Genomic DNA, 14,871 nt, shown 5'->3' with positions numbered 1-14,871 from the left:
GTGGGTGGGATGGGCAGTACCCATCTGTAAAAGAAGAGCAGCATTCAGAGGGAGAAAGCCCCATCAGCAAAAATCCAATGTGGTGTGTGTGTGTGTGTGTGTAGGGGGATGTTTGATGGCCTGGCCAGAAGGGAATGGAGTACTCAGGATGAAGGAAGGAAAGTTAGCTGGGAAAGGGATGCAGGACCAGATAGAGGAGAGCTCCCACAGGGCCCAAGAACACTTGCCAGCACCTGTTGAGGGAAGGAAAGAAAGCAGAAATAAGAGATTATAGGAGTCAAAGGGGGACTGACCACTTGGTTCTCTTGAGCTGGTTTTCTTCTGACAACTTGGTCCAAGATTTGTTGAGGACAGACATGCCCAATGCTCTGTGTGCTCTGTCCTAGTGGGCACTGGGGAAGGTACCCAGTGGTATTTCCTTAATCACCAACCACATAGTTAGCTCCTTGATCCTGGCCTGGGGCTGCTCTATGGATTCACTGTAAGGAACTGGGCAGACAACTCTCCGGGTGCCTCAGTCAGTCTTTGGTAGAAGCAGTAGATGTTGTTTACTACAGGTCACTGGATAGGCTCCACAAACATTGTCCCTGGAATGCCAGTTGGACAGAACCTGATGACCTTTCCTTTAGAGAACAATGAGGCCTGGGCCTTCTGAGGACTCCTATTGGTGGAGTAGTGTGAATTTCCTCTCCCCAGAGTGATAGGCTGGAGGCCAAGATTGACCTTTATGGATTCCCAAAAGGACCCAAACTTCTCTGGCAGTAAGTGTAGCATCTCTAGTCCTTGCCCCACATGTTGTGCTCTTGGGCATAGGAACAATTTGCATGGGTAGAGGAGTGGGGGCTTCTTGAAGTGCTAAGCAATTAGATGATTATCTTTTCTAGAAACTAAAGACTCCTGGGAGGCTGAGTCCTTACCCCTTTTAGACCTAATGTTTCTCATCTGTAAACAGCTAAAATGATCTCTTAAGGAAACTGGAAGTCTAGTGTTGAGCTGGAGAATGAGGAGGCAGGGGAGGAACTGAGAGAACAGGAAGAGTGACTAGTGAGGAGGTCAAGGAGGGGAGTGAAAAACAGCTGTACATTACGCACATCAGCCAGCCTTTCTCTCTCTCTCTCTGTCTCTCTCTCTCTCTCACTGCCTTAGTGTGGATCTCCTTGTGCATTGGATTCCTGGGGCTGTGTTCTGTGCTAATAGGAAGCTGCATACTCTTTCTGCACTGGAAGAAGAACTTGCAAAGAGAAGAACGTGCCCAGCAGTGGGTGGAAGTGATGAGAGCTGCCACATTCCCCTACAGCCCACTGTTGTACTGGGTAAACAAGCGGCGTTACCATGGCATGAATGCAACCATTAACACGGGTCCTCCCCCTGCTGTCACCAAGACTGAGTCGGAAGTTCAGAATCCAGATTCTTTGTGGGAGTCAGATCTCTCTGAAGACAGGAACTACATCGTGCAAGACAGCAGCCCCAGAGGTGAAGCCTCTGATCTCTTGGAACATGTTTTGGGTATTCCAAAGCAGCCCCAGTCTTCAGCAATGACACAGCCTCGGACTGCCTCCCCATTCCCACCTCCCATCTTTCAGGAGGTGCCTTTTGCCCTATCCCTCTGCCATCTGCCTCCCATGTTGAACCACTCAGTCTCCTACCCTTTGACTAACAGCCCTGAAAGGAAGGTTAATTTCTGTTCCCTCCCAACGTTGGCTCGAGGAACAAACTGCTTTAATGCCAAGCCTTTTGCTTCAGAGCTGTAGTTTCCTCTATTTGAGGGTGGGAGCTGCAAGTACCAAAGGCTCCCTTTGGTAGAAAACAGAGATAACCTCGAGGAGTTGGTACTAACAAGGAAGTCAGAGCCACCTGGTGAGAGGTTTAAAGCCACAGACTTAAAAAAAAAAAAATAAAGTCCAAGTTTCTCCTCTGTCTCATTTGCTCCTAGAAGGGCAATGCCTTTTGTCCCAGCCAATGTGACTGTGGTGCTTTGTAAATCAAGCTGGTTATAAGTTTCACCACTGCATTTGGGATCCTGAGATTAACATTTGGGAGACACTGAACCAATACTTGTGACTGGACTCAATATCCCTCCATCCAGTATTAAAGCCTGAGAGAGCACCAGGCTCTGACCTAGGTCCCCAGGCACTGCTGTTCAGTAGGGGGAAAGCACTGATGTCACAAGAGGACAGTTGTTGAGAGCTATGGTGGCCCACTGGCTATGTCACAGGCCTAACAAATGCCAGTATGATATAGCTGGACTGTTGTTTGCCATGTATTGCTTCTTGGCTGTCTGCCTTTGTCCTTTATTTCTAGTGTTCCCAAGAACAATGCTGAATGGCGGTTCTGACTGACCCTCCTGTTCAGATGCAGATGTGGGTTTCCAGGGTGTATGCCTTGGTTGTCCCAGTTCTCCAGCTCACATTTTCCTGGTATCTCATCTCTAGTACTTTACCATACCCCATGGTGTCTTTGCTTAGCATTGTCTTGTTAGAACAGTTTGGCTAAAAGCATTAGTGTAGGAGGGTTGTCATTAACTTGACTGGCAAATGGGTCAGAGCATCTTCTAGAATTACACCTATAGTTTGTATCTTATCCTTTTTTCTCCTTTTCTTCTATCTTCTCTTTTGAGATGAGGGCTCACTATTTTAGTCCATGCTGCCCTTAAACTTCTGATCCTTCTGCCTCAGTCTTCCAAGTGCTGGTATTACAGGTTTGTGTCCCCATACTTGGCTTTATTACTTCTATCTTTAAATTTCCTCTTTAATTTTATGTGTAAGGATATTTTACTTTCATGTATGTCTGTGCTTGTGGATGTCAGAAGAGGGTATCAGATTCCCTGAAACTGTTGTTAGATAACTGTGACCCTCTATGTGAGTGCTGGGAATTGAACCTGGGTCCCCTGGAAAAGCAGCCAGTGTTCATAACCACTGAACCATCTGAACACATAAAATGGGCCTAGATGGAGCTTCTGATGGACACCAGGGCAGGCTCAGTCCCCAGCCTTTCTTGCTTCCTCTTCATCCCGAATATGCCTAAAGCCTGAGCCCTGTAGACTTTGCCTCAGGTCAAACACTGAAATGCTTTCATGTCTTTTTTGGAAAAAACAAAAACTGAAAACCTATCAAACGATGAATTTCATTAGGGTTGCTTACCAGTGGCTACAAATTGACTCACTCCCACAGCACCCATTAACTACATTTAAGTCCTCAGGGAGAGGAGGGGGCTCCAGCAGCTCCTTCCAGATCCATGATGTTTGTTGGTAGTCATAGCTACAGTGGGTTTGAGAATTCAAGAGCCACAACAGCTCAAAGTCAGACTTCTGTCCTACTCCCCGACTTCCTGCAGCTCCTCTATTGTCTGCCCTTTCTTCTAAGATACTCCCTGAACCTGGAGGGGATATATAAATGCCTCATTTATGGGTGGACATTTAACCCTCACTTTGACTGATTATGGGTCTCTGTGGTGTGGCCTAGGATCTTCGTAGCCACAGGTTTTTGATTGGGATTATGATATTAGTCATGAATTCCCTGTTGTGGAGTGCGCTTCAAATCCAAACAAACTGGTTGGTTATTCCTGTCAGAGTTGCTGCTACTGTACCAGTGGGCACACCTGGCCTGGCTGGTCAGCCGCATTGCACACTGGGTCCACAGATGACTGTTGTTTTTTCTCCCCCAGCAGCCTGCAGACTACCTTCATGCATTATGATGGCTATCAGGGAGGAAACTCCTGGCCCAGTTCCAGCTTGATTTCTGTCCTGTGAACAGAGGATGAGGTGTCTTCAGCAAAGGTTTTAAAGAGGGGTCTGGTGGGCAACCAGCGGCAGAGACAATTCCTGCTCTTCGTTTTTTGTTGTTGTTAGTCTTAGAAGCCTCCTTGGCAAAAATCCTAAAGCAGACTCTTGATATTGTTTTGTACTCCCAACTAATAGCCCTCGACTTCAAGAGGAAGTAGCAAGCAGTCCGCAAAAATAAAGATTAGAGCAGGTTTTCCCCTTTAATTATCAGGGGAGCAGGGAAGATTCTAGTTAGACACAGTGAGCGAAAGGAAATGTTTTATTTAGATAAATTAAAATGGCTATATTGATAGGAAATAAGTAAAGCTCAAATGAAATCATGGAAACCTTGAATCCACTCTCTAAACAGAACCAAAATTGCTTATATATTACCAAAATAGTTCCATTAATATAAAGTAGATTTACAGTTCTTAATATGAGAAAACAACAAGGTAGGTTAGGTTTATATAACAAACAATACGTGCTCTCTAAAGTCTCAGGAATACCCAAATGTGTTCTGGCTTGAATATGAGAGAAGGGACCACATCTTGATGGTAAGCAAGCCAATGAGGTGTGTAGCAAACAAAAGCTGTCACTAAAAACAACTCAATAGGCCATTATGAGTGTGAGCCCATCACAGTCGAAATCTTCAGCTGTGACACTGGGACCACGGAGGGGGCTGATGGGGCTGTGTCCAGCACAGTAAAGAGCAGACTGCAATGGAAGGGAAAAGAGCTGGCCTCGAAGTGAGACGTCCGCCTCAGCTCTTCTGCATTAGACCCATCCCTAAGTGCCAAGCAGCCATTGCTCTGCTCCCCCTCGAATGTCACTGCAGTCATATTTAAGCCAGGTACTTATTTGAGATAAGATCTCACTCTGTAGCCCAGACTGGACTAGAACTCAATATTTTTCCTGCCTCAGTCTCCCAAGGGCTGGGATTACAGGTGTATACTACCATGACTGGCTTATGGATGGTCTTTCAGTAAATATTATGGTAGGTGGTACACAGTAATAAAGTAAAGGACCAAGGAGTAAGACTTTAAGAAACTAAGGTGGGAAGTACTCTGAGCTACTGACTGATTAAGGCCAAAGGATTGAAATCCAAAGCCAAACTCACCACCACTCCCATTGAGTTCTTCTCTTAGAGTTGATCTGTGGCTGGTGAAGCTTGACTAACACAAGGCACTGGATGCACAAGTTAAGACAATAAACAAATGAAGACCCAATCTTCACTAACTGATAGGTTTTTGGGGCTCCTAAGCCAGTGAGACTGTCCAATTTCTAGCAAAGGAGAATAAGATACCTACCTCTGCCCAGGAGATCTGGTAATGCCACAGGCAGGATAAGAAAGATCTAATAGATCAGAGGACAGTTATGGCTACCTCTGATCAGTTTGTTAGGAGACATCACAGGGCTCAGGGGTGATACTGGCAGACAAGCTTGACATGGAAAAACCAGAAGAAAGACCAAGAAACAAATCCTGCTTCCTTACTGAAAGGCATATACCACAAAGAGTTAAGGTGTCTTGCAAGTATCTGCCTACAAATAAGAACTTGAAACTAAAAAGGACAAGCTACATTACCCTCAGTATATTTCATATAAATCAGTTCTCAAAAAAAAAAAATACCTTCCAGGTACAGACATACTATTTATGGTACAATATATACAAATATAGCAGAATAATTGAATTTATTGCTAGAACTTTATTTGGTTGTTACAAAATCTGTAAGGATGTGTGTGTGTGTGTGTGTGTGTATACATATGTGTATGTGTGTGTGTATATATATATATATATATATATATATATAAAAAGAGGGGGAGTACAGAAGGCAGCCAGAAGAACAAGAGTTACCTAAAGGGCCAGGATAATGTTTGAACTGTATTTTTAACCTTTCCAAGAAGGTGACAGCATAGACGAGCAAGGCAAACATTAAGGCAAAATATTTAAAGAGAGAGAAACATGAGCTAAGATGACTCATGCACAGGAAAACTTTATCTTGCCTTCACTGAGCTTTAATATCTGGGGGAAGAAAAGCCAACACTAAGCTGAATATCACATAAAAGAAACAAAATACAAAAAGCAAGGCAAAGCAAAGCAAAGAGAAAGCCAAATGTCTTTAAAGGTTACAGGTACTAGACTGTATCTATCGCTGACAGGTCAACGTGACAAAGTTAAATCGCAATGGTCTTTACTAAAGCAGCCCTGCTATCACAAGAGCCTCTCCAGTGTTCCCTGACTGCTATAGCAACATGCGGTTCTGTAAGGTCTTCTACTGGAGTTGCCCAGAGACTCCTAAGAACGCTGGGAGTGTTCTCAACATGTTGGTGAATGGTGATTTCCTTCTAGTCCGACCTTTCCTGACTTGCCCTTTATGAAGCATGTAAAGGGGAAGCATCACACTTGCTCTTTAGGCCTGGAAAAACTGCCCGCATTACCAGGAGGCCCCTGCTCCAAGCATGCTGCTCCATGTGGCAGCCCCTGGACAGAAAACCCATTGCTCCCTCTGAGTGAACAATTAGGAAGAAAGAATATGATTTCGTGTTTCATCTGACCACATTTTGGCTCTAGGCATCCTGCCAAGAAATTGAGCAAGTTCTTGGTTATCCTAAAGGTAAAATCCCACAGGTACTCAGAGCTTTTCTCTAGTGCTCTGGCAACTAGTTTGGGATAGTGACCAAGGACATGAACCTTCCCATTCCAGACTGGACTTGGCGCTGAAGGTAGGCAGTTACAACTTTAAGGTAGCCTGGAGTGGGTGGGCAGAGAAGACCCACTTCTTGAGGGGAAAACATAATTTCCCACTGAGTAATCCTTGGAAGATAATTAAAAATGAGGAAAATGCCAGTAAGACTTCTCTGGTTCTTAGGTTAGGAATAGGAGCAATGGCCCAGAATCTGACTTTCCTGAGCTTGGAACTAGCACCTCCTGCACAGCATCCATACCTGAACTGGTGCCCTAGCTTCAGACCCTACGGCGGTCCCCAGCATGGAGGGCTGACTTAAGGAGATGTGAAGAGTTTCAGTCCACCAGAGCAGTCCGTCAGTTACTCATAAGTCATCCATTCATTCTGTTCAAAGCTAGTCTTCTGACTTTCTACACAATATGCACAATCTTTCATTTTATACATTTACAAACAGAAGAGACTCATCTTTCAAAGAAAAGACATACTCTGAGGCTCTATAAAGTGCAGCTAATTTAAGGCAAATTCATATGAAATATAAACTGTGACTTATTATCTCTATATACACACACTTTCCAGCTTTAAAAGGTAAATTCTCTTCCCCTCAAAAACAGGAAAGAGAGAAAAGGGTTTTATTTTCCTGGCAACTTTAAGTTACAAGATCTCACTGGCTTAATGAAATCATAGATTTCTAAATATCATACTTTAAGTAAATTTTTTTTAAAAAAATAATTTTTTAAATAGTGTTTTCAAACAAGTTAAAAGGTGACAGTGTGTTTGCTATAGTAGTGTGAAGGGCTGGGGGGCTGAAGAGTTAGTCAGAGGTTTGGTTTGTTTTTTTTGTCTTTTTAGGTAAGTAGATTTTAGGTAGTCCAGGCTACACATCCATTTCAAATATGCCTGATGAGACTAGATACCTAAAGCCACTCTTAGCTCCAGGAAAGAATATCTTCCATCTCCATTCGAATCAAATGCTCTCAAGGTCTCTGGTCTTGGCATGGCAGAACCTAGGGAATTCCAGAGTTCCTGGTAGGTCAGCGTCTCATCCACATCTCGACCAATCTTATGGAATACATCCTGAAGATCTGTTAAACAGGAATTACAAAAGAGACATGTAGTGTGTTTATGTGTACAGTTAAGATAGCTTCAACTGACTTCCCAGCACTCAAAGAAAGGCTACTTGGCCAGGTGTGAGCATTTTAATCTCAGCATTTGGGAGTGGGTGGACAGAGGCAGGCAGATCTCTGCAGATTTGAGAGTAGCTTCATCTATACAGTTAACTTCCAGACCAGCCAGGGCTACAAACCCTTCCCCCCGCAAAACAAAACAAGTCTCCCAACTTGCTGGTAGGGGTAGAGAGATGGCTCAGTGGTTAGGAGTGCTTGCTGCTCTTTTAGGGACTGTGGGTTTGGCTCCCAGCCACTTGTAACTTCAGGTTCAGGAAATCTGATGCCCTCTTGTAGCTCCAAGAAGCTGCCTCCCTGCCCCATCACAGCCCAGTAGTTAAAGTGCTTGTGATCATGCATGAGTGAGGACCATGGTTTAGATCCACAGAATACATGCAAATGCCAGGAGGGCATGATGACCCTTCTGTAATTCCAACCTCAGAAAGTGGTGACAGGATCCCTAGAACAAGCTGGCTATTGAGACTAGCCCTACCAGCAAGCTCCTGGGGACAAGGCAGATGTCGCTCTGGTGTATAGCCTCTGTATGAATAGCTGTTCTGCTCACATCAGAATCCTGGAGGGCCTGTCAGGAAAACAGTCAACTCTGACTTGTTTTGCTAATCTAACAGAATTGTGTTTGCTTTTTCTGTCCTCTACTTTAGACAAGCTACCCTTATGGAAAGAAAGGGACATTTCTGGAGACAGGACCTCATAGGCTGGCCTCAATTTCTTTATCTTTGTGCCTCAGCTGGGATTATAGGCATATGCCACTGTGACTGGCTGAGACTGTATCTTATAGTGTGTTCCATCCTTTGACATGGGGTCTGGAGGGCACTTACTTAGTGAATGACTGAAGGCCTTAAACAACATTTAAGAGAAAGTCAGTATGGAAACTTTAGAGTCAGCCTCTTCTTGAATTCTGTCTCAACCAATTATCTGCTGTTTAGACTTAGGCAGCTTTCTGTATGTGGCCCAACGATGTTAGATGTAAATTGTGTGTGTGTGTGCTTCTGTGTGTTTGCAGACATGTGGAGGCCAGAGGGCAATCTCAGGTACTGTTCACCTTTTAAAAGAGGTTATTATGATGTTTGGTTGTGTATGATGTGTGTGGGTGTGGGAATACACGTATGACATGTAGAGGTCAGAGGACAACTTCATACTCCACTCTCTGCTTTTGTCTTTATCGTAGTTCTGGGTCATTAGGCTGTAAGTGCTCTCAGGCACTGAGCTATCTCTCTGGTCTCTGTTCACCTTTTTGTTTTTAAGAAAATGTTTCTTACTAGCTTGGAACTCAACAGGTGGGTTAGGCTGGCTGGGCACTGAGCCCCAAGAATCCACTTGTCTCCATATTCCCAGTGCTGGAATTATTAAGAGTGCGTGCCACCACACCTGGCTTTTTTCACATGGGTTCTGGGGACTGAACTCAAGTCTTTAGCCGCCTGAATATCTCTCCAGTTCATTAGTATGCTTTTATTTTTAAACAAGAAAAACAGCAAGTTATAACAATTACAACCTTGAACATTTCCACCATTAACATTACCTTTAATGCTAGAAATCCCAGGCAGGGAGATAGGTTTTAGTTGGGTCTCAGTTTGGGCTCTAAGAAGGTGTGAAAATTCTGGCAATCTTGAAGGATTGGATGTGACGTTCTGTACTTGCTCTGTAGCAAACACATATACCTTTATTACAATCAAATTTAACATCAAATTAAATTAGTATCAAAGTAATGTACTGTACTTCTAGTACTGTAGCAGGTATATTTAATTTAAGAGAAGTTGCTGAGAGTTAAGGTAGCAGTGTAATTATGAAGTTAAAGATACAGACTGAAGGATGTGTGTGGACAAGTGAAGAGGGATTAGAACTACATTAAGGTCTGAAGCAGAACCTGGCACAGGTGAATAGCCCTAATCTGAAAATCTGAAATGCCCCAAATCAAAAGCTTTCAGAGGATAGACACAGGTGGAAAATTCCATGTATGATTTCATGTGATAGGTCATAGTCAAATAAAGGTGACCTAAAAATACCAAATAAAATTAACACCAGGCCATATGTATATGGGCAATGTCTATATGAAACATGAATGAATTTTTGTATTTAGATTTGAATACCAACTCAATGATAACTTGCAAATATTTAAAAAAAAACAACAACAACCCCAAATTGACCATACTTTAGGCCCTACCTATCTTACTGTCGTCTATGCTTAGATGCTGGACTGGCTGGTTTGGTTACAAGCTGGAGTAATCACAGAGAAAGGAGCCCTCTTGAGGAAATACTCCATGAGATCCAGCTATAAAACATTTTTTCTTTTCTTTCTTTTTTTTTTTAAGTTTTATTGCATTATGATGAGAAAAGTTATGATTTCAATTTATCTGTATTTGTAACATTTAAAAACATTTTAAGTAAACAGAACTAAATTACATTCTTGTTTTCCTTTTGTATCCTAACTCCTCCCAGAGACCCCTTCAATATCTACAATATCTTTTTTTGTCATATTCTTTAAAATTTATAAAATATTATAACAATAAAAATGAGTATTATAAAAGTTGTTTGATATAAAACAACAATTAATTTAACAGTCTTATATAGATGCTTGTCTATGGCAATACTGAAAATATATACGTTTTTATCAATATAAATTTAAATAACTCCAAACGTATTAACTGCATATTTCAAAATAATACATCAGTACTAATATTTTCTTAAATGAACATAAATAAAGTGTTTTTGTTTTATATTTAGTAGAGCTTAAAATCTTGGCTCTTACTGTGGTAACTTGAGAGAGTTACAAACGTCAAGCAAAGCATTCAGTCTCACTCTTTGATGTTCTCTTACTAGCCCCTTCCCAATTTAATTGTTTACATTTCTTTTGGGTATGTAAATACTTTTGAAATATATAAGCTGTTCTAAAAACCATAGCATAGTGTAAAAACATGAAATAAACAATACTACTAACAGAGAGGCTGAGAGAGGAGAAGCAAGATTTCAAGACCCTTATATTACACACAGCAAGACACTGTCATGATCAAAGAAGCTGAAAGTGTATATGGATTATACAATATTGGACCTATTTCTCCAATTACCAAATTAGAGAGACCATTGGATAACAATCAACAAATTTCTAATTCCTCATATTTTTGGATTTCAATGGATTAGGATATGTTGGTAATATTAATTTTCATATTAAGATATTAAGAAAAAGTAATTGTTACTTCCTGTCGTTTTTGTTGTAAGAGGTGGAATTATGTTTGTGTGGATTTGTTGAAAGATTACTTTCTTGCTTCTTCTAGGGTGTAGTTTTGCTCCTTATATTGATGTTTTCCATCTATTATCCTTTGTAGGGCTGGATTTGTGGAAAGATATTGTGTAAATTTTGTTTTGTCATGGAATATCTTGTTTTCACCATCTATGGTAATTGAGACTTTTGCTGGGTATAGTAGCCTGGGCTGGCATTTGTGTTCTCTTAGGGTCTGTATGACATCGGCCCAGGATCTTCTAGCTTTCATAAGTCTCTAGTGAGAAGTCTGGTGTAATTCTGATAGGGCTGCCTTTATATGTCACTTGACCTTTGTCCCTTACTGCTTTTAAAACTCACTCTCCTTGTTTAGTGCATTTGGTGTTTTTATTATTATGTGACAGGAGGAATTTCTTTTCTGGTACAGTCTTTTTGGAGTTCTATAGGCTTCTTGTATGTTCATGGGCATCTCTTTCTTTAGGTTAGGGAAGTTTTCTTCTATAATTTTGCTGAAGATATTTACTGTCCCTTTCAGTTGGGAATCTACTCTCTTCTATACCTATAATCCTTAGGTTTGATCTTCTCAATGTGTCCTGGATTTCCTGGATGTTTTGGGTTAGGAGCTTTTTGCTTTTTGCATTTTCTTTGACTGTTGTGTCAATGTTTTCTATGGTGTCTTCTGCCCCTGAGATTCTCTCTTCTATCTCTTGTATTCTGTTGGTGATGCTTGCATCTATGACTCCTGATTTCTTTCCTAGGTTTTCTATCTCCAGGGTTGTCTCTCTTTCTGATTTATTGTTTCTATTTCCATTTTTAGATTCTGGATGTTTTTGCTCATTTCCTTCACCTGTTTGATTGTGTTTTCCTGTAGTTCTTTAAGGGATTTTTGTTTCCTCTTGAAGGGCTTCTAGCTGTTTATCTGTGTTTTCCTGTATTTCTTTGAGGGTACTATTTATGTCTTTCTTAAAGTCCTGTATCATCATCATGAGACGTGATTTCAGATCTTAATCTTGCTTTTTGGGTGTGATGGTGTGTCCAGGAGTTGCTATGGTAGGAATATTGAGTTCTGATGATGTCAAGTAACCTTGGTTTGTGTTGCTTTTATTCTTGCTCCGCACCATCAGGTTACCTCTAGTGCTACCTGCCCTTGCTAAATCTGACTGGAGCCTGTCCTTCCTGTGATCCTAGCTGTGTCAGAACTCCTCAGAGTCAAGCTGTCTCTGTGATCCTGTGATCCTGGGCATGTTAGAGCACCTGGGAGTAGAGCTTCCCCTGGGTGTTTTGGGACTGGCTGCGGAGCTTGCACTCAGGGCACCAGCCAGCCCAGACAGACTGGAAGCAACCTGAGCCACTGGGCTGGCGGAGTTCCTGTGTGCCTGGTCCCGCTGGTCCCAGTTATTCCCGGTGTTGGGACAGATGTTGTGTCCCTCCTCATCTCTGATCCTGGGTGTGTTAGAGCACCTGGGAGTGGAGCTTCCTCTTGACAGTTTTTCAATTAGTGATCAAGGGGGAGGGCCCAGCCCACTGTGGGTGGTGCCATCCCTGTGCTGGTGGGCCTGGTTCTATAAGAAAGCAGGCTGAGCAAGCCAGGGGAAGCAAGCCAGTAAGCAGCATTCCTCCACGGCTTCTGCATTCACTCCTGCCTCCAAGTTCCTACCCTGTGTGAATTCCAGTCCTGACTTCCTTTGGTGATAAACAGCAATGTGGACGTATAAGCTGAACAAACCCTTTCCTCCCCAACTTGCTTCTTGGTCATGATGTTTTTATACAGGAATAGAAACCCTGACTAAGACAGATGCTAAAACTTGAGTTGGACAAGTCTTTTGACTTCTTGGGAAATAGGCTATTAAGTCTAGGCTGGGGGCATGAGCCACTAGCCACAATACCATAAGAATGCTATATAGTAAGATATAGGCAGTGTTTAGAAGACCTTCAACATAGTTCTGTTTCTCAGAGGAAAGAATCTGAGGGAAGCTACTCTACAGCTCCAAAGCTCTCGAAGAACACTTGAACCAGGGAGGTCAAAGCCAATACTGTCTAGTATCTTGTTATAGCCTCACAAGTCCTAAATCAGTGGATGTTAATTAATGCATCTAATAATATTGATTAGTGTGTCCTTACTTAAAGCTAAGTGGCCTGCAAATTGAAGAGTTCCATCATTACCTGTTAATGACTTTGAGGAGGACTAATATTTAAGTAAATTTTATGCACTCACAGTAACAGAAACATAACATTTAGGACTGGTTTAATGTAAGCTATGACAGTAACATTTTTGCCTATAATTGGATGCAGGCAGCATGGAGAAGTCTATTTCCAGCTAAACATTACCCGTTCTCCCCTTAATAGACTAGAGTACAAATCAAGTACAAAATGGGCTTTTGCTAAATGAAAGCGAGGTGCATCAGCCTCAGCTCGGTGCGCTCAGGCATCACTCATTCGTTCCCATCAGTGCTGGCGGACACCGTCCCTTACTCCCTGTGTGGGAGACAGGCTGCCCAAGCCTGCGTGAAATATTCAGAAGCCAGCTAGCTGCTTACCTTCACCTGTGGTCTCTGGAGGCCTGTTGCTTTCAGGTTTGTTTGTCAGAGCACTGATCAGCTGCAGTTTTTCCTGAAGCTCAGATACCTGAGAATTTGAATTATCTTTCTTCTGCCCAAAACAAAGATCAGATAAAGCTTAAGATGGGGTAACACCTCACTGAAGCTTCTGCTGTATTTCCAAAACACATTCCGCATGTAAGGCTGACCGTTACACAGTCCCCTTTAAGGTCAACGAAGGGATGGACAAATACTAGGGCTGTCTTTGGGGCTCAGTGTTGATAAGTGTTCAGCTGGGTTTAAAGGGGGTTATGAGGATATTACATTCTCTATGATCTGTTTCACTGTGAACAGTCCACTGATAGAGGAAGGTATGCATATGTCAGCAGTAAAGAAAATGTGCCCTTACTCAGGTGCCTGTGTAGCACCTGCTTACTAAAAGATGGGGACACTATTTTCTGGAGCTATTTTGCACTAAGAAAAACTGCCTCGGATATCCCATCACTTTGTGACCATGTCATCTGAAGGAAAATTAAAAAAAAAAAAAAAAAAAAAAAAAAAAAAAAAAAAAAAAAAAAAGGGAAACAAAACCCACCAGAACCCAATGAAACCACAAGTAAAAACCCACCAGAACCCAATGAAACCACAAGTATTCCCGATTCACCCAATGATCCACTATGATGATTTAACTGGTGACAAGAACTGTCAAGAGACACAAAGTAGGAGTTGTAATATTTTACTTGAGTCTAAAGTCTTCCCTATCCACACACAGCCTGTTATTCAACTTTATCTAAGGTGTAACATAAAACAATAGACTTAATTGTAAAGAGAGCAGCCTAGCTCTCCTAGTTGGCATCCGTTTCCTGTATGAAAAGGCCTAGCCCTGTGCTTAGGAGCACCAATGCATCTCATGCCTCACTCAGTGAGCTAGCATGTCCCTGTTCTATCTTTATGTATATCCTAATAGTTACTGTACAATGGCTACTGGGTTTATTTAGGGGGACCCAATATGAACATAGGAACAAACCTAGATGCTACATGCTTATTGACAGCAGAAGTTGGATCTGGTTGGGATGCTTTGATGAGATAATATGGAGAGACTGACTGACTGGTGTGAGTTCTAACACACAAGGGATCTAAAAGTAAAGCCAGAGACTTAGGCAGAAGTGTGGTTGCTGTGTGCTGATCTGACTGTTAAGATATGAATTACTGCTCAAGTTACTACTACTTTCTAATATTAACCATCTGTTAACACATGACTTTATCCAGACAATACAAATTTGCTAAGGATCAAAAAGGAAAGTCAGAAAGCTTTACATCTAAGCCTTGGTTTTAGCTAAGTTCATGGCCTAGGAACTTCCTATCCTCTGCACTCAAACACTATGTGCATCTCAGATTATGCTGCACTAACTCAGTCTTCCTGGCCCTCCCTTTATCTCAGCAGAACTTAACAGGACTATCAAAGAATGCAATTTAAATGTGAAATGATTTT

At 42.1% G+C, this 14,871-nt stretch overlaps 2 protein-coding genes across 8 annotated transcripts in view; one reads left to right on the top strand and one right to left on the bottom strand.

Moving 5' to 3' along the window:
* Positions 1–1,922, top strand: part of Tex38 (testis expressed 38) — a 5,778-nt gene extending 3,856 nt beyond the window's left edge. Inside the window, exons 1-2 of one of the 3 annotated variants that reach the window (XM_031378251.1) lie at positions 625–761; positions 1,198–1,922. In XM_031378251.1, the coding sequence (XP_031234111.1) occupies positions 728–761; positions 1,198–1,751 (588 nt within the window). In that variant the 5' untranslated portion in view covers positions 625–727 and the 3' untranslated portion in view covers positions 1,752–1,922. Of the gene's footprint in view, positions 1–624; positions 762–1,146 lie in introns of those variants that run through there. The other 2 variants (XM_031378249.1, XM_031378250.1) reach the window with 2 other exon arrangements.
* Positions 1–14,871, bottom strand: part of Efcab14 (EF-hand calcium binding domain 14) — a 43,935-nt gene that overhangs the window by 2,983 nt on the left and 26,081 nt on the right. For 2 of the 5 annotated variants that reach the window (XR_004121006.1, XR_004121005.1), the window contains 4 exons: positions 13,380–13,491; positions 9,148–9,267; positions 7,359–7,526; positions 3,141–3,742 (listed from right to left, as the gene is read on the bottom strand). Coding sequence is in view for 3 of the 5 variants with exons in the window: in XM_031378243.1 (XP_031234103.1) it covers positions 7,351–7,526; positions 9,148–9,267; positions 13,380–13,491 (408 nt within the window). In the remaining 2 variants the exon portion in view is untranslated. Of the gene's footprint in view, positions 1–3,140; positions 3,743–7,187; positions 7,527–9,147; positions 9,268–13,379; positions 13,492–14,871 lie in introns of those variants that run through there. The other 3 variants (XM_031378243.1, XM_031378244.1, XM_031378242.1) reach the window with 2 other exon arrangements.

This window comes from Mastomys coucha, unplaced genomic scaffold, assembly GCF_008632895.1.
Source record: "Mastomys coucha isolate ucsf_1 unplaced genomic scaffold, UCSF_Mcou_1 pScaffold18, whole genome shotgun sequence".
NCBI classification, from domain to species: domain Eukaryota; kingdom Metazoa; phylum Chordata; class Mammalia; order Rodentia; family Muridae; genus Mastomys; species Mastomys coucha.
This window is presented reverse-complemented; position numbering and strand designations above follow the sequence as displayed.